Here is an 18,012-nt window from a genome sequence, read left to right on the forward strand (position 1 = left end):
GTCTGAGAGGTTATGTCCTCACTAGATCTGAAATAGAAAAATTAGAAGTTTGGCAACTGAAAGGCTTCACAGGCTAATATACATATGAGGAAGAGAGGAGTTTATCAATGGCTTAAAGACACAGTGTTTCTGACCAAACCAAGGCCACTAGTCAGCTGCTCCAATCCAATACACAGACAGGGGCACTTTAATTCATATCTCTGGGCTCTTCGCCATTCCTGAGATTCTATGACTCTGTGACTTTGTGGTTCTACAATTCTAAGCCAAAGTACACCAGTGCCAGTGCTCTAGGCAGCCTCAGGCCAGGAAACAAACATGGTCTAAGTGGGAGCACCAGATACATCCTTTTCTTCCTCTTGAGAAGACCAACTGTACCATCATGGATTCAAACAATACGGATTCACACAGTCCCTTGTTTTTGGTGTTTCCTCGAGAAGTCACCACTCCAGAATACCAAACAACAGGACTTACAGCCACGGCCTACAATTCCCAAAATCGAGTACAGAAAATCCTTATTAGAAAATTGAAGATCTTAGGGGTAAGCAAAGTGTGTTCCTATGCTCATCTACAGGGAGTGGGGCAGGGGCCAGCAAGAAACTATCTGCTAGAACACGTTCTTCAATAGGAACCAACTGCACACTTCATTTCCACGCAATTCAGAAAGTATGGGTTGTACTTCTATATGGATTATGCACAAGACTCTGTGAACAGGAAAGTACAAGACATTCAGTGTTCTTTGACAGCCTCTAAACTGATCGTCTTTGAGATTTTTCTGGTCAGTCTAAGAAAGCAGAAGGAAAAATGACAAGCAAATAGAAGTTAGGCCAGATTCCCTGTCTTAGCAAACTGCTACATATTGTATATCTTCCCAAGCAGAGCTTATAGCTCATAGTTTTATACAGCACACACACACACACACATACACACACACAGAGAGAGAGGGGGGAGGGAGGGAGGGAGAGAGAGAGAGAGAGGGAGAGAGAGAGAGAGAGAGAGAGAGAGAGAGAGAGAGAGGGAGGGAGGGAGGGAGAGAGAGAGAGAGAGAGATTTTCAGAATAGCCTCTTCTTAATCTTTTCTGGGTTTTTTTGTTTTGTTTTGTTTTTTGTTTTTTGTTTTCTGAGACAGGGTTTCTCTGTGTAGCCTTGGCTGTCCTGGACTCACTTTGTAGACCAGGCTGGCCTCGAACTCACAGTGATCCGCCTGCCTCTGCCTCCCGAGAGCTGGGACTAAAGGTGTGTGCCAGCACCGCCCGGCTTTTTAATTTTTTTAATTAAAAATATAAGTACATCATCTTCCTCCAACCTCCCCCATGGCACCATTTTGATGTAATTGCTATTGTTTTCAGATAGATAAATAGATAGATAGATAGATAGATAGATAGATAGATAGATATGTACAAATGTATAAATACAATCTGCTGAGTCTGATTAGTGTTGCTGACCACTTGTACTTGGATAATCAATTAGCAGGGGTGGGGGTTATCTCTAGACCAGATCAATTCTCCCTAATCTCAGTGGAGATAGTGGTCCCCCCTCAGAAGCCAGAGCAGCCCACCCTTCCAAGTGGAGGCGGCCTGCTGCCAACTACCTTTCCCCCACTTAGGTCAGAGCCCCAGTGCACCCCTCCCCAAGACCTGTCTCAGCCCCTGAGCAGAAGGCACTAAGGCTCTAAGTGGTAAACTGTCATCCCCTTCTTCCCACCTCAGGGCTGCCAGCCCCTCCTTCCCTCCCTGGGTCTCTAGAGACAGAAGGCGACTAAATGGTTGCTCCTGTCAGCTCTTCAGTGGGACTGTCTGTGGTGACTTTTTTTCCCTCAGCCTGCTATGATGGGAGCAAACACCTTTCCTGCCTCGAAATGTCCACTGTCACCATGGGAGCTGTCCGTGATGACAACCTTTCTTGCTTCAGCCTACTGCCTTCACGGGCAAGAGCAGCACCTCCTCTTCAGTCTCTGTCAGCTACTCATACTGAAAAGGCTTCCCTGTCATGGGCTCTGTAAATTTTGTAAACTGTATAACTCCTCCAGGGATAAAGTGGCCAGACCCCTGCCTAAGAAAGCTCCAGCAGCCCAACTGACTCCCACCACCACCAGCAGCACCTCTATAACTGTCATCTCCAGTCCCTCAATAGGATTGATCTCAGATTATGCTAATTTGAGGTCTGAACAAAAACCCACCAATCCCTGAGCAGGAGAACCAACCAATCCCTGAGTAGGAAAACTCACCAATCCCTGAGCTCCCCAAGCTCAGGACTTAAAATCCCACCAATCCTCGCTCTGAAAATCCCTGCCCTAGAAAGCTCTGCCCCCTAAGAAATCCTATATAAAGGCTGTGTCTGCCCAGTTCCCTGTAGCCCTCTCGTGGGAGCAGAGGCAGCTGCTTCCTGTATTCATCCCTCCTCTTCTGGATTTGTCCCTCCAATGAATCTCCTTTAAGAGATTTGCTGCGTGGTATAACTATCTCATTGGAAGAAGCAATGAAGAAGAAGAGAAGAAAGAAGAACTGAAGGAGTGGAGCTCAGGCTCCTAAGCTCCTCAGCTCAGCTAGGGTTGGGGAAACCCTCCCTCGGGAACTGCATTGGCTGGAGAAGGAGCAGAGTTCAGGCGTCTAAACTTCTCAGCTCATCAGGGGTTGAGGTAACCCACCTCTAGGACCTGCAGAGGAGGTATCCTTTCAGAGCCGTGTGGTTCCTGGGCTCTTGTGTCTCAGGATACTCTTGGAACACTGTCTCATCTCAGAGCTAGGATACCTTCCCAGGCCTTGGAGTTGTGGCTTTCCTGAAAACCATCCCACCCAATCAGGAAGGCCAGCAAACAACATCTTTCCTAGAAGTCACTAGTTGCCTGTAGTTTTTCTGTCTCAGGGTGGAGCCCTGGCAAACATTTATTTCTCTGCCTATCAACCCATTCATTCCACAAAAACTAATTTTATTTATGAAACCTTTTTTAGGATGATGGGCAGATGGAAAGTAGTCAGTTATGTTTGAGGTATGGTGGTAGTGAGAGTGGGAGCCCCACAGTTACAACACTTATTTCCAGTTAAAAGGAGTAAGCACCTTTCACAATGAAATGGACATTTAATATGAACTCTGAAGAAATTATGGAATTTCAACCAGTAGAAATGAAATGAAAGCACACAAGCATAATAGATGCAGAAAGCATTGGAAGCTAAGTATGGGAAGAATAGGGAGGGGACAGTAACGGAGAACTGGGAGAGGTCAATCCAGGCTTAGAAGGTTTAAGAAGACTGAAAAAGAGTCAACCTGCTTGATAAATTATTTCTGGCATAGCCACACAACAGAATAGTGTTCTGTGGTACAAGAAATGAGCTAAGAAGCCAAGAGGAAATATGAGGAGTCTCATTTGCATATTGGTACATGAAAGAAGCCAGTGAGAGCTCTGGGTGATGATGGATGATGGAGGGATGTCTCTACACAGCCATCAATATGTGGGGGAAACATAAAAGTCATGAAATAAGCATCCCAACATTGTATGCAACAGGAAAAGAGATAAAAATCAAATGTGTTTTTAATTTCTCTGTCAGATTGCCATTTATATTTTTACATGTATTCATTTGTTTGTGTGTATGTATGTGGTCGTGCACACGCCACAGCACGTGTATGGAGACAGAGAACAACTTGTGGGAGTCTGTTCTACCCTTCCACCATGTGGGTTCCAGGGACTGAACTCAGTTTGCCAGCCTTGGTGGCAGGCACCTTTACCTGCTAAGCCATCCTGCTGGCTGAGGTATGCATGATTTTACAAGGAGAGATAACAGAAAAGTTAGCTACTCTGGGATTATTGCAATCAAGGAACTTGAAGAGAACATATGACCTGAAAACCCTAGACCTAAAATGATGGCAGCATCAACAACAGAGAAGAAGAAGAAGTCAGGAAATCAGGCTTAAAGGGAGAAAGTAGACCCATTTTAAGATATAAGGAATATAAGTTGGTAGTGGGACATTCAAGAGGGATAGTCTGCCAGATGTGATAAAAAATGCATACAATACAATTAGGACTCAGCCACTAAATGTTGGTACTGTAGCAAAAGATCTCACCCAGACTGAGGAAGTATATTGAAACCATTGCAGAGGACATAACCCCTGGACCAGAAGCTTTCTGCTCTTTTTGTCATCCTCGGCAAGACTTCTCTAGTACCCATCAACCCCTTGCCTAATGTTAACTGTGTGGAGAATATGCCTCACAAGCATGGGGCAGGGAGGATAAAGAACAGCCCACGAGGAGTGCTCTGGGCCTGGGAATACAGCCCTGCTTCAGAGGGTGCAGAGTGCTGTTCACGTTCAAGTGGATTTCCCTGAGTGTCCAGTGAGGCCAGGCTGGTTCAGTAATTTAAAAGTCAGCGTTTACACGTGTGTGCCGAAGAGCTGGGGATTTTAGTGAGATGAGAAGAGGACCTGACAGCTTCTACTCGTGGCACAGCTGATGCTGAGGTCAGGACCCCTGGGTTAGAGTCATTTTCCTTCCTAGTAATTATCACATGGTGTGGGGGAGATTAAGAAAACCTCAAGGGGCATCCGTTATGCTTCCCTTGGCTGTAAAGAGGCTGCTAAATCCTTGGACTAAAATTCAAGTAGAGTGGGTCCCACCCCCATCCTTTTTCCTAAGCCGACTTTTCCCTCTATTTTCAGACCACGCAGATCTTGTTTGGAATCATGAACTTCTCGTTCGGAGTTGTTTTCCTTTTCATGTTGGTAAACCCATACCCAAGGTTTCCCTTTATACTCCTCTCAGGGTACCCATTCTGGGGCTCTGCTTTGGTGAGTATCGTGCATCTCACTCAATTTAAAGGCATGCCAACCGGGAAAGGTGTTAATGAATGAATTCTTAGTTATGAAGCAAGATAGATTTGTGCGTGTGATTCTGCAGAAAATGCCACAAAGACATTAACCTCATTGCAAATAGAGCAACCTCTCTACTCTACTGATTCACCAGAGTTGATGGTAGCTCATCTTTGAGTCTTGAAATTTGGAGGGAATATTCCATTGTGGTTTATGGTTGTTCAATGGTCCATTAATTCATCCAAAATGACTTGCAACATATGATAAACTGTATTCACAGAGCAAGACAATGAGCATCCAAATTTTAGCACAATGATTATCCTCCAGTGGACATTCAATCTAATAAGAAAAAAACACATGCCAAGAGATCAACATACTTCTTGCACCTGTGGGTGTTACTTCTGATGCTAATAAGCAAGCAGTTTACTCTGCAGAAAGGGAAGAAGCTGAACCAGGGACAGCTCCCAAGTGCGCCTTCTGAGCACGGAGAGATGCTCAGTTAATTGCATGCAATCTATATTGACTTAGTGCCTACTGAGCATCAAAGAATGGGCAGGGTGTGAGGATTCAGTAGAAGCCAGTCCCTGGTGGCAAATCCTCAGATCATAGTGTGTGAGAAGTACTGATGGAGGACACAGAACCTGCTTCCAGATGAAAAGACCCTGTCCAGAGTCGTTTCCAGCTGAACCAAGGCTTAAAAGATAAGGAGTTGTCTAATCAGGTGAAAAGAATATACAAAAGATGGAAACAGGAGGGTGTTGGTATAAAGGGAGTGGTTTCGATGTCTGTTGGAAGGACTTGGAGAGCATTCGCATGTGTCTAGAGGACAAGTTGGAAATTTAAATACAGCTAGACTGAACTCAAACTTTAAGTTCCCTATGGACAGTGAGGCTGCCATATTTGACCCACCTCCATAAGAACTAGTTTCTCTCTCTCTCTGTCTCTCTGTCTTTGTCTGTCTGTCTCCCTCCCCCCCCCCTCTCTGCCTCTCTCTTTTGTGCCATGGTCTGTTGGGTGAAATTGTACTTCGTGTTTCCACCCCAACAAAACACATTGGTTAAACTATAATGACTATATGGCTTAGCACTCATAAACTTATGACACTGGTGTCATTTGGAAGTTGAGTCATGATACAAATAACAGATCAATAACAGGAAAATGGATGAGGAAATGAAAGGTCAGTACTGTAGAAACATCCTCTTGTTCAAACAGGTGGCTCAGACTAAAGCAGATCCAGTCTTTTGTCCACTGTTCTGTGGACAGCCGTGTGAGATGCCTTACCCTCCTCACTCCCCTGGGGTTTCTGTGAACTTAGAAGAAAGGCATAAGGAAGAAATGGGCAGAGACCTGACCTGAGAGAGTCTCAGCATCATCTTACCATGTTTATTCCTTACTTTTTCTGTAGTTCATCAACTCTGGAGCCTTTCTGATTGCTCTGAAAAGAAAAACTACAGACACTCTGGTGAGTCCTATTTCTACCTTACTAAAAATTATAATTGTTAAGTAATTTTCCTAACTTTTAAAATCATCACAGAATCAGAAGCCATTAGTATAGGGACTCTTTTCTGGGTTGTCTATTTAAGTCTCATGTTCTACATGATGATACCGAGACACAGAAAAGGTCGGTGACTCCATCCATGGTCCCCAGCTGCTAATGCAGACTGGGTCTCAGCAGTCCAGTCATCCCCTCATTTGTTCTTTCCATGAGTAGTGTTTGTGCCTCCTGGATACCAGATGCTTTAAACAGGCTGTAGTTTGCCTCACAGGAAAAGCACAGTGTACACAACCTAATTAAATCACAAGCAGACTTCAGAGGTAAAGAATACATTGCTGATCTATGTAAATTTGTAGTAGTCTTTTTTTACTCAAAGAAACAAAGACATTATAGTAATAAGTCAGTAAACTACTTGCATCAAGGACCATTCTAAAATGTTGTAGTTTTAAAATGTGTGTGGATTGGGGGGATGGGGGTCCATTTCTATGCCACAGTGTGACTGTGGAGATCAGAAGATAGCTTGTAGGAGTTGGTCCTCTCCTGCCATGTGGGCCCCAGGGATGGAACTCAGGTTGTCAGTAATCAAGCACCTTTATCTGCTGAGCCATCTCATAGCCCTAAAAGTCTGTAGTTTTAGGAAGATGTAAATGTGACTTATAGACGCAGCATTTAGTTAAACAGTCTTTAAATGAGCATTTAAATAGGGCCATAGCTACCCCAATTTGAATGCAAGTCGACGCAGGCACTGAATGTGGAGAGGGTTCCCTATGGGCGGCTGCCTGAAGACACAGGTATGACTTGTATATATGGTAAAGAAATACGTGGCTGTTTCTTGACGTTGGGAAAATCCACCTCTCCGGTCACCCGCCCCCTATCGTTCTATCTGTAGACCACGGCGGGCCTGAGTTTTGTCTTTATGTTCTGATTCTGTTGCAGATAAAATTGAGCCAGGTGATGAATTTACTTAGTGCCTTGGGAGCGGCAGCTGGGATTATTCTCCTCATCTTTGGTTTCCTTCTAGATGGAGAGTTCATCTGTGGCTATTCTCCACGTGGTTCTCAGTGTGGTGTCATCACCATTCTATTCATTGTAAGTACTGAGGGCCACTTCTAGAGTGAGAAGCAGATGGTTTAAACAAAAAGGTTAGCGCTCAGTCAGCACTATTCAGATGGTATTATAGACATGTGTATATTTCCTTTTGCTCATTCAAGAGCCCGTTGTATTAAGCCAACATTATACCAGGTGTTGTGGAATAGAGCAAGAAACACTCAAAGATTATAAAAGGTATAAAACATGCAAGAAAGATAATACAAATATAAAATTATTCTAAAAAACAGGGACGTGGCAGTGTTTTCATGGTTCATAGTTCCTGGTATACATTAAAACTGTGACTGTCTATGGTTTTTATTTGGTTTTAATATTTAGGTTAGATTTCTGATAAAGCACGGTAGATTGAGAACAGGCATTTCTTTTCGGCCCAAGCAGTATGATAATTGGTGAAAAATAATGTAAAAGGTACAATGAAGTCTATATAGAGATAAAAATGACAATAAAATAAGCACATTAAAGATTACCAACTGACCATGTCCCCTGGATGGGGAGACCTGGTGGCACTCAGAGGAAGGACAGCAAGTTACCAAGAAGAGACTTGATACCCTATGAGCATATACAGGGGGAGGTAATCCCCCTCAGGAACAGTCATAGGGGAGGGGAATAAGGGGAAAATGGGAGGGAGGGAAGAATGGGAGGATACAAGGGATGGGATAACCATTGAGATGTAACAAGAATAAATTAATAAAGGAGAAAAAAATAGAAAAAAAGGAAAAACATAAAAAAAAAAAAGATTACCAACTGGCTGTTAACAGTGGTACAGTGCATGCTTTGTCAATATGAGGCAATAGTTTGGATCCCAGTGCCCTCCAGAATTACTGGAGAAGCTGAAAACTACCTAAGAGAATGGGAGTCATGTAAAAAGGACATGTTCTAAGAGAGTGTATGTTGTGGTTAGATGCAGTAGCCCCGCCTCAAATTTGGGGAGGGGAGCAGAAAGGAGAATCTGGGTCATCCTGAGCTGAACTTCCAAATGAGCCCTTCTCTGAAAACAAAGTGCTATGTGTAAAACAGAAATAAAACTCCCTCTAAGACATTTTCAAAACCTTAAAAGTCTGATATAACTACTATTAGTTTGTAAAATAAAAGCTTAGCACTTGGACTTTTGAAAGAGAAAGTTAAAGGACAGTGAGGCAGCTTCTGTGTCTCAGCTGTGTCAGTGTTGGCCTTCTGAAATCTGATCATGAGAGAGAAATGGAGGGTCAGCATCCACTCAAGGTAAGTCTTCAGTGATCTGGACCCTCAATAGGCTTTTTATCCTTCAGGTAAGGACATAACAAAGTGCCCTGTCCCAAAGTAGTACAGAATCCTGGCTGAGCAAAGTAAATAAAGAAAAAAGACACTCAAACTTTAACCAGAAACCAAACTTCTGATTCCCCCCCCCCCATCTCCTCAGCCCCAACACCATGACCCTGTGACTTCAGTCACCAGTAGACACCAACAATATGATCCAAGAATGGACAAGAATTGAATTGAGTCTTGCTAATGCTAAAGGATATCTGGGGACAAATGACCAATAGCTTTTAGAATCCCCTATAACTTTTCCCAACTCAAATGAGACAAAAAGAAATGACTCTATGTTTAATGGCTAATAGAAACAAGATACGTCATGTCCCTTTGTCAGTAATCCAATCTCATCATTTGTTGGGGTAACCATTTTTACATTGTGTGAGGTGTGCCTTTGTATTTTCAAATTGTTAATTCTGCACCAGCAGAGAACTAAATGCCAGCAGGATATTGGTGGTGTCCTGTCTATGGTCCATCACCTGCTCAGATACTTGCGGTCATACAGCTCTCTATGCCTAGAGCCAATCTAGAATTGTATCAGAGGTTGTTTTGTTGTCGGTTGGTTATATTAAAGAGCTGATGGCCAATATCTTGTCAGTAAATAGGGGGCAGAACTTGGGGCGGGGGGGCGGTCCAGCTAGGAGGTGATTCAGGAGCAGACATGGAGAGGAACAGATGGACCGCAGTGGAGCAGAGAGATATAGAGCTAGCCACGTGATTGGTCATAGGCAAGATAGGTTAAGCTAGATGAGCTAGCTGAGGGACTGCCCTAGTGAAAGGCCTGAGCTTTAAGCTATGCAGAAGACTCCATGTTGTTATTTATACTCCTGGTAAGTTCAAGAAAGCCCCACTAAAATCACTCTTTGTGATTTTTCAGCAAGAGATTATATACCTATAATATATATTACACAACATTCTCTCTCTCTCTCTCTCTCTCTCTCTCTCTCTCTCTCTCTCTCTCTCTCTCTCTCTCTCTCTCTCTCTCTCTGTGTGTGTGTGTGTGTGTGTGTGTGTGTGTGTGTGTGTGTGTGTTCAGAGAAGATGTATACTGGAACACTGGTAGTAGAGAAAATCTTACTAAAACCACCACCTGCTGCCACTTGTGTACCTCATGTAGACTCAAGTATCCCTTAAGAAATTCCAAAGCAGTTGTAAGAGCTGCTCTTTAGGGATTACCTTTTAAACACCCTGAGTGGGGAACAGGGTTCTTCTCAACCACCTCAACCAAGGTCATAGAAAAGAGGTCCTATCTTCCTGCTGCTTCACAGCTCAGAACATGTATTGAATAGGATATGTTTTTAAGAGAATAAAGTCTATTTTTTGTATTTTAAAGACTGAGAGGGCTAGGAATAAAGATAGCCCTTAAGTAAACTTACACATGATAGGTCCTTTGCTGGGGCCTCAGCTCTGTTGGTCCACATTACTTGCCCAGGCAGGTGGCTCTGGCTTCATCTCCACCCCTTGGAGTGTAGGTGCAGCGGCTTCCACATTCCTGCTCCAAGCACAGGAACAAAGAGGCCAGAACCTGCCTATAGAAAGCAGGGCACAGACGCAGGCAGTGGCTCATGGCTCCTTGGGTGCATGGGTATAGCTGAAGCTGCCTGTCTGCATGTATCCTTTGGCTGTAATGCTCTCAGTTGGCTGCACAGCACAATATTTAACCAATAAAGCTCCCTTAGTTCCATAAAAAAAAGAAATTCCAAAGCAGATGTCTACAAGATGGGGCAGCTCAGACTCTTTAAGATCAGCAACTATCTTATCCATTCTAGACTATTGGAGCAAAAGCATCTCCTTCAAAGAGCCATGAGCCATTGATTGTGACTTTCTTGTCTGCTTGAGTATTTTTCTCCGGCTAGTTCAAGGATCAAGATGACTGATAGACAATCTTACTAACATGGCATCATTGTGACAGTGTCAGGCTGTTTTTTAAGGTTGAAGTTAACCAGACCCAAACACCAAAAAACCCACGAAGATAACTACAGGCCGATATTTCCTATACATACAGATGTAGACATCCTCAGTCAGATACAGGCATGTTGAATCTAGTGATGGGTGCAAAAGGTCACCAACTACAACCAAATATCATGTGTCTCAGGTATGCAAAGTATGTTCAGGAAGCCTACGCATTTACTATACCATAGCAACAAAACACAAGATGAAACCCACATGGTATTTGAGTGGACATAAAAAGAAAACCATTTGACTAAATTCATCATTGAATGATAAAAAAACACTGAATGATCCATGAATAGAGGAAGTGCTTCCTCGGTTTAAATTCATCTATAAAGCCCTTCAACTTGATTTCTCTCTATCAAAAGTCTGGTATTTATTAATCAATGTGATTGGTGTCCACTAAAATTCAATCAAGAATGCACTTCAGCTTCCAGGCTGTAATCAATGATTAATGAGAAAAATAGGATGGCAGGAAGGGACATGGTAAAAATGCATCATCATCTAAGAGGGCACAGCAAGGAGACAGCAGCCACTTACATAAAAGGTACACAGAGCTCTCAGCCAAGTATCTATCCACACTGCAAATAAATCACACATGTATTATGAGAGCACTGCTGCAGCATTGTTCAGAGCAAAACAAATAAACGAGAAAGAAAACCACAGAAAGAAGAAGAAACTATCAGCTCCTGTGACAGAAGTGCAGAGTATTGAAATAGTTCATGCTATGACATATTAGATTGCTGTTATAAACCAGGTGGTCTCAAATAGTCATTCAACCTATCATTAAGATACAATACACAAATACTGCATAGAACAGACAGTTAATCACATGAACCTTCGCAACGGCAATAGAAGGAGCTACTCTTGGAAGAGGGCAAGCCTCAACGGGGTCTGTGCCAAGGTCCAGCCTCTGGACTCCGGGACAGGTGTATATGGCTATGTGTGCTCTTAGCTACCATGGTGCAACCTACTTTAAAAGCCCTCTGCAGCAATTAGAACTGAGTGGTGCCTTTAGCCTAGGTTTCTATCCATGTCTCTTTTTCTCTGTGTTTCTTTTTCTGTCTTCTCTGTCCCCCATTTTTTTCCATTTTGTCTCTACTGTTTTCCTATCTATTGCCTTTCTTCTCTTTGTCCTTCAAGAGGCCACTTTTTCTGATACGCATCCCTCTGTGTATTCTGTGCCTATGATATTGAGAACTTCCTGAATATAATGTAGCAAATATCCTGTTTAATTTTTCTTAAAAAATATTATCCTATGCTGCTACACTGGTATCACTTATATTCCCATTATCTTTCACTGATTTGAGAGGTGAAGGTTTATTATGTGGTAATGGCTACTTCATTGTGATCAGAAAACCCATCACATGTCCTAATGTCATGACTCCATTGTTTCTTTCTGTTGCAGGGGATTTTGATTATGTTGATGATCTTCAGCATTGCTGAATTGTTCATTTCCCTCTTTTCCTCAATTTTGGGAGGCTCCTCAGAAGAATGTGGGCAATGCTGTTGAATAGCACTGTGCAAGTAAAGATGCCAAATGATACCATTTAGAGGCTGTACTGCTTGTGAGAAAGAGTCAACACACTTACACACATAAAGGTCACAATTTTTGAAGCAAAGGGGTGGGTTGGGGGTGATTCAAAGGGGATCATTTTGGCTGGTGAAACCCATCCTGCCCCCGTGGCAATGGCATTTCCTCCTCAAATAGAATGATTACCTTGGTGTAATCACTCCTCTTCTTCACTGTGGCATGGCTACTCTATAATCAAAGATACGGACCAAAGCTCAGAGTCAAGGGTGACCAATTCATATGACTTCCCTACTCAAGACAGTCTCCTGATATGTTGTCCCCTAAGAGACTCCACACAAAAGCTTCTGCTCCATGAAGCTGGAAGAAGAATTGGAAGGAAGAATGGTTTGGTCAGCAGATTTTACCTTCAAGCCACAAGATTGTTAGTTGTTAAGATCCATCCATATTTACCAGATTGCACCATGCTTGCTGGTCTTTATTTTTAACTTGATACTAACTAGAATCACCTGAGAAGAGGAATTGCCTGCATAAAATGATCTGTGATCATGTTTGTGGGGCACTGTAATGCTTGATGTGGGAGGGTCCATGTCACTGTGGGTGGTGTCATCCCCCAGCAGGTGGGGAGTGCTGTATTTTTTAAAGAAGGCTAGCTGGTTATGTGGGTGTATTTATTTGGGGTTTCTATTACGGTGAAATAGATATCATGACCCCAGCAACTCTTACAAAGAAAAACATTTCATTGGGGCTGGCTTACAGCTTCAGAGGTTTAGACCATTATCGTCATGGCAGGAAGCATGGCAGCATGGAGGCAGACGTGATGCTGGAGAAGGAGATTTACTTCTGGATTTACAGGCAACAAGAAGGAAGGCTGAGACACTTCCTTCAAAATGGCTACATTTACTCCAGTAAGGCCACACCTCCTAGACATGCCACTCCCTATGGGTCTATAGGGAGACATTTTTATTCAAACTACCACAATGGGTAAGAGACAAGAGTAAGCGATATTCCTTCATGGTCTCTGCTCCAAATTCCTGCTTTGAGTCTCTGACCTGACTTTCCTTTGTGATACTGTTACCTGAAACTATAAGCCAAATCCCCCTTTCCTTCCCCAAGTTTCTTTTGGCTGTAGTATGTACCATAGCAACAGAGAAGCAAAACTAGGACAAATGCTCAAATAAACAACCAATGATGAAAATATTGGCAGAACCACTATGTCCTAAACTTTGTGCCAAATGATATAGTTGATGCTCATTTAACTTCACAAATATCCTGAGGGAAATCTTATTGTTGTGCCCAGACAAGGAAGATGACGTGCAAAAATGGTAAGATTTGCTCAGGGTCCCAAGGCTTGCAGTGGTAGGTCCACGACAACATGCAGTCTGGCTCCACAGCCTGAGAGGTCTCACTCATGTATCTATCTATCTATCTATCTATCTATCTATCTATCTATCTCAATCTTTTTTTGAGTTTCTGAATGAACCCCTTTACACATTTCAAAATTAAGAGTCATCACATATTGACAGAAATAACTTTTTCCCCAAAACAACTTTATTTTCCAAAATAGTGTGGGTACCGAACGGCATTGGTTTTATTTCCAAAACCTCGTAAATGGGTCACAGACTTGATTGCGCATTCACATCATCCAAGGAACTTCCAGAATCCCCAGTGCACCATGGGCACATATCATTGACATCAGAGTGTAGATGGAGCCCCCACACTTGATCAGTTTTTAAAGATTTACAGGAGATTCCAACACATACATGAATTAAATTGGTGTGTGGTGGGAGCCACACACTTGATCAGTTTTTGGAGATTCACAGAGGATTCCAATGCAGAGGGTTATCTGGAAAAGACTGCCTTAAGACAGCACCATGGGGAATGGAGTGACTAAATACTCCGGATGAGTCTTGCCTGCAGTCTGTCATGTCTCATGCTCTGTCACCTGCGGAATGCACCAGTATGACCTAGCGAATGAGCTAAATAAGATCTTAATGTGGGAGCTGTAGAGATGGTTCAAGTTAAGATTATTTGCTGTTCTTCCATAGTTTGCTTCCCAGCATTCACATTGGCCAGAACACAATTGCCTGTAACTCCAGTTTCAGAGTCTCTTATGGCCTCTTCAGGCTTCCGTGGACCTGGACACCTGCATATTTATGGTACACGTACACCCATGCAGGCACACATACATAAAATAAATTTTTAAAAACTTTTTAAGTTTTCGTGTTATTTTGAAAACACTTTTGAACCCATGGATCCAAAAAAATGGTCTTGAGTACCTCAAAAGATTAGCAATCCTCACCCTAAGAGCCACCACATTGTGCTACATTTCATTGACTCTGAGAGCCACTGCATGGTACTGCATTGCACTGGCTCTGAGACCCACTACATGGTGCTGCATTGAACTGACTCTGAGAGCCATTACATTGTACTGACTGGCTATTACTAACCGCTGAGACACTTCCTGTGTCATTTCAACTGTCATAGCTGCCCACTGAGGGAGGTGTGCCTTTGGTCACAGATATGAAAGTGAAACTCGGAGCAGTGGGTTTTTCTGAGAGCACAAAGGGCACCTCATTTAAAACCAGGATTTGAATTAAGATCCCCAACTGCAAATCTCATGTTTCATGTTGCCTTAGGCAACACTTAGGAAGAAGTGTAGCCTGTTCAAATGAATAAACTAACTTCCTTAGATTTCTGCTATATGGTGGAAGGAGACAATGTGTGTTCTAAGCTGAGGGTGCATGGAGGAAGGTGAGGGGCAGGAGCCATGAGTTTTTATTTCCCATGGAGTGAGGTTCTGGTGATTGAGTGAGGGATTGGGAATTGAGTGAGTGGTGTTAGATATATGAGGCTTTAGGAGTATTTAAAGGTGAAAACCTGTCACATGATGGTAAGGACTTGTAATTTAGATTGATTGTTGAATGTTATTTTATCATGCGCAGTCACATAACTTGAACATAATTAACCCTACAGGCTTTAAATCCCTAGGCTAAAACTCAGTAACACTTACCTAGTGCTGTGCTGTGAGCCTTCAGCACTTGGGACTTTAAAGTCACTGGGTAAATAGTGTAGGGACTTATAATTAAGATTTTCTTACTTCTAAAGCATCATTTTATCGAATTCTAGCAGTGTGATTGAGGGCCAGTGCCTCCACTTCTTGAGCGTTGGTTTCTCTAATAATAAAACAACCAACTGATACTGTGTGTGTCTTCACACTTTCTACACAGGCAGTGCTTAGCATGTTTGTGGGCATTTGATGAATGTTACTTTCCTGTTGAAAATGTGAAGTATTCCTTCAGCACACAACTATAAAAATGTTAAATATTTAAGCTTGCATTATAAATATAATGTTGGGGTCTTTAGGCCTATAGCCAGATTCGATTTTACCTCAATACTGAGCCTCAGGTCTGAGGGGCTTGCTTCTCCCTTACCAATACACTGAAACAAACCCCTTGGGGAAGATGATTCTGGGTGCCAGGGCTTTGCTGAGCAGTTGACAGCATACCATCACTTTACTTCCTATTTCTGAGCAGCTTGCCAGTCCCCAGCTCCATGGGAGAAAGAGCCAAGCAGAACCTTTAGGGCCCATAACATTGCAAAAAGCACAAGACACAGAAAAGCTGAGCCCTGCTTTTAAGGAACATGGAGAGCAAAGGCTTCATAAGGAAAGGACACAATCATGATGTAGAATGTATTCTTCAAAATAGGGAAACACAAGACTGAGAGATGGTGGGGGTGGTATGTGTTGATCTGCAAATGCTAACTGGATAAAAGTTGTTAGACTTTTGTATATGCTGCCAGGCAGCATCTTTTCAAAATTGGAGCCACGCAATAATGAAGAATGTGTACTTCAAAGGAAAAAAGTGTTAAGTGTGTTATAGCATCAACAAAATGTCAAACATAAACCAGGAGAAAGCAGAGAATCAAAGGCAGCACAGTTGACGAGTCCTGGTTGTGGTGGGCATTTGAGCACACTCAGTCCAAATCAGCACAGACAAGTTAAGTTGACCATGTAAATGGAATCCAAGTCAATTTGGGAGGGATTCACATTGAGCTAAGGCCATCTCATTGGCTAGAAACATTAGAAGAACAAACAGCCCAACACCGAAAGACAGTGAAAGTTAGATATGAAGGTCAGGTCATGTATTGCCTACATTTGCAAGGCCACATCCTGCTCCCACACGCCGTGTATTGAAAGGTACATATCTCCAGCCAACCCATCGTACCTGGATATGAGAGCTTCAGAGCTCACAGTCACCTACAGCCTGGGCCTGGAGAGTGCTGGTTTGGATACATTCCTAAAGATTTTCAATTAGAAAAACTAATTTCCAATGTCAGTGCTGAGAAGTGGGTCTTAAGTGGTGACTGGTTGTAAGGACTCTACCCTTATAAATGCTGACACCATTGCCATGGAAACTAGCTAGTGCACACACCCAATTCCCTCCATGAATGTATGTTCGCTTGCTTTTCTGCCTTTCTCCCTGGGATATCAAAGGATGGAAGCCCTGTCAGATGTGGGACCCTTGACCTTGGACTCGCCAGACTCCTGAGCTGTTATAAAGAAGTCTTTGCTCTTTGTAAGTTTATAAAAGCCTTCAGATATTCTCCTGGAGCAGCACAAAACAGACTAAGGCAGTATGTCATTCTATCCAATGCATTGCCACAGATATGCAGAGACTCACAACTAGAGTCCTGGATGGGTGGCGGACCTGTCACTTTCACACACACCCCCTTCTCACTACAGCATCTCTGGCAGCTGACTGAAAGTCTATGGCCTGAGCTTTCTGAATGGCAGTATGTTCTCTACCTAAATATCAGCTCGTCCCATTAACCAATTACCTCAGCGGCAGAGAGTTCACGTTTTTGTTTGTGTCCCACAAAAACCAGCCTCCTCAGAAATACTTCTACTTAGTGGTGCTAATTTTATGTTCTCTAACCCATCTTAAATGAGAGAGAGAGAGAGAGAGAGAGAGAGAGAGAGAGAGAGAGAGAGAGAGAGAGAGAGAGAGAGAGAGAGAGAGGAAAAAGGAGAGACAGGGTGAAATAGCCTCATATTAGCTAATATAATTAACTGTGTTTCAGTGCTTTAGGTAAAATGGACAAAATTGCCTATCTACATGTCTGTGTCTCTAATGAAATAAAGCAATTGACAATAACATTAAAATTAATTTTTTAAAAACCTAACATATGTGCCTAGAGGTTGTACATGGAGAGAGGATAATATTCTTGACAAAAATCTTTTATTCACTTCCCAAATGTTTAGACTTTGCCATGCCACCCGCTTCCTCCACTTACCTACTTGATCTGGCACTGAACTGGGCCATGCAGCTAGCTCCAAGCAACACTGCAAAGAGAGGGAAGCAGGAAGGGGAAGAAGGGTGGGCTCACAGATATGTAAAAGTGCTGTTCCGATTCATAGCACCCCAAATGGGAGCTGAGCCTTGCCTCGGGCTTCTGGGCACATGTTCTAAGGAAACAAGTATTTCAGGCCATTTCTGCTAAATTTGACATAAGATTTACATGGCCCTCTAAATTTCAAGTATGAGCAAATGATGGTACTATTTGAAAACCAGCAGGTACGACACTCCCAAGGCTACCTGCTCAGGCATCCTGAGGCTTTGCATGGGTGCCTCCCCCACCTACTCAGCCCTGAAAGTGAGGCATGAAGGCAAAGTCAGTCCCTAACAGCCAGTCTTTATAGAGTTTCTAGCACCCTTCTAGCCCTTAGGGACCCACCATCCACACCTGCTTACAGGGCGGGGGCTGCAGAAGTTCTTCTAATTAAGGTAGCATGAAGCGCACCAGGCAGTCCCCAGGGCATTTTTCACGAAGTGAAACC

General features: G+C 43.0%; 1 protein-coding gene across 2 annotated transcripts; it reads left to right on the forward strand.

The window, feature by feature from the left end:
• Positions 1 to 248: 248 nt before the first annotated feature.
• Positions 249 to 13,291, forward strand: LOC311592210 (membrane-spanning 4-domains subfamily A member 5-like). Of its 2 annotated transcripts, XM_084772293.1 has the most exons (5): positions 249 to 538; positions 4,648 to 4,776; positions 6,203 to 6,259; positions 7,229 to 7,381; positions 12,048 to 12,259. In XM_084772293.1, the coding sequence occupies exons 1-5, from the start codon at positions 380 to 382 to the stop codon at positions 12,150 to 12,152; spliced, it is 603 nt and encodes a 200-aa protein (XP_084628419.1). In that variant the 5' UTR covers positions 249 to 379; the 3' UTR covers positions 12,153 to 12,259. The 2 variants fall into 2 exon arrangements, with proteins under 2 accessions (XP_084628419.1, XP_084628420.1); XM_084772294.1 differs by lacking the exon at positions 4,648 to 4,776 and having other exon boundaries at positions 12,048 to 13,291.
• Positions 13,292 to 18,012: the final 4,721 nt, after the last annotated feature.

The sequence above is a fragment of the Acomys minous genome (assembly GCF_964271855.1).
Source record: "Acomys minous genome assembly, chromosome: 2".
Classification (NCBI taxonomy): domain Eukaryota; kingdom Metazoa; phylum Chordata; class Mammalia; order Rodentia; family Muridae; genus Acomys; species Acomys minous.

What these genes read in the sequence shown, in the direction of transcription:
- LOC311592210 (XM_084772293.1), top strand. Translation starts at nt 380, where the DNA reads ATGGATTCAAACAATACGGATTCACACAGTCCCTTGTTTTTGGTGTTT. An exon ending in GAAAATTGAAGATCTTAGGG is followed by an intron (nt 539 to 4,647) that starts GTAAGCAAAGTG and finishes CTCTATTTTCAG; the next exon opens with ACCACGCAGATCTTGTTTGG. An exon ending in CATTCTGGGGCTCTGCTTTG is followed by an intron (nt 4,777 to 6,202) that starts GTGAGTATCGTG and finishes CTTTTTCTGTAG; the next exon opens with TTCATCAACTCTGGAGCCTT.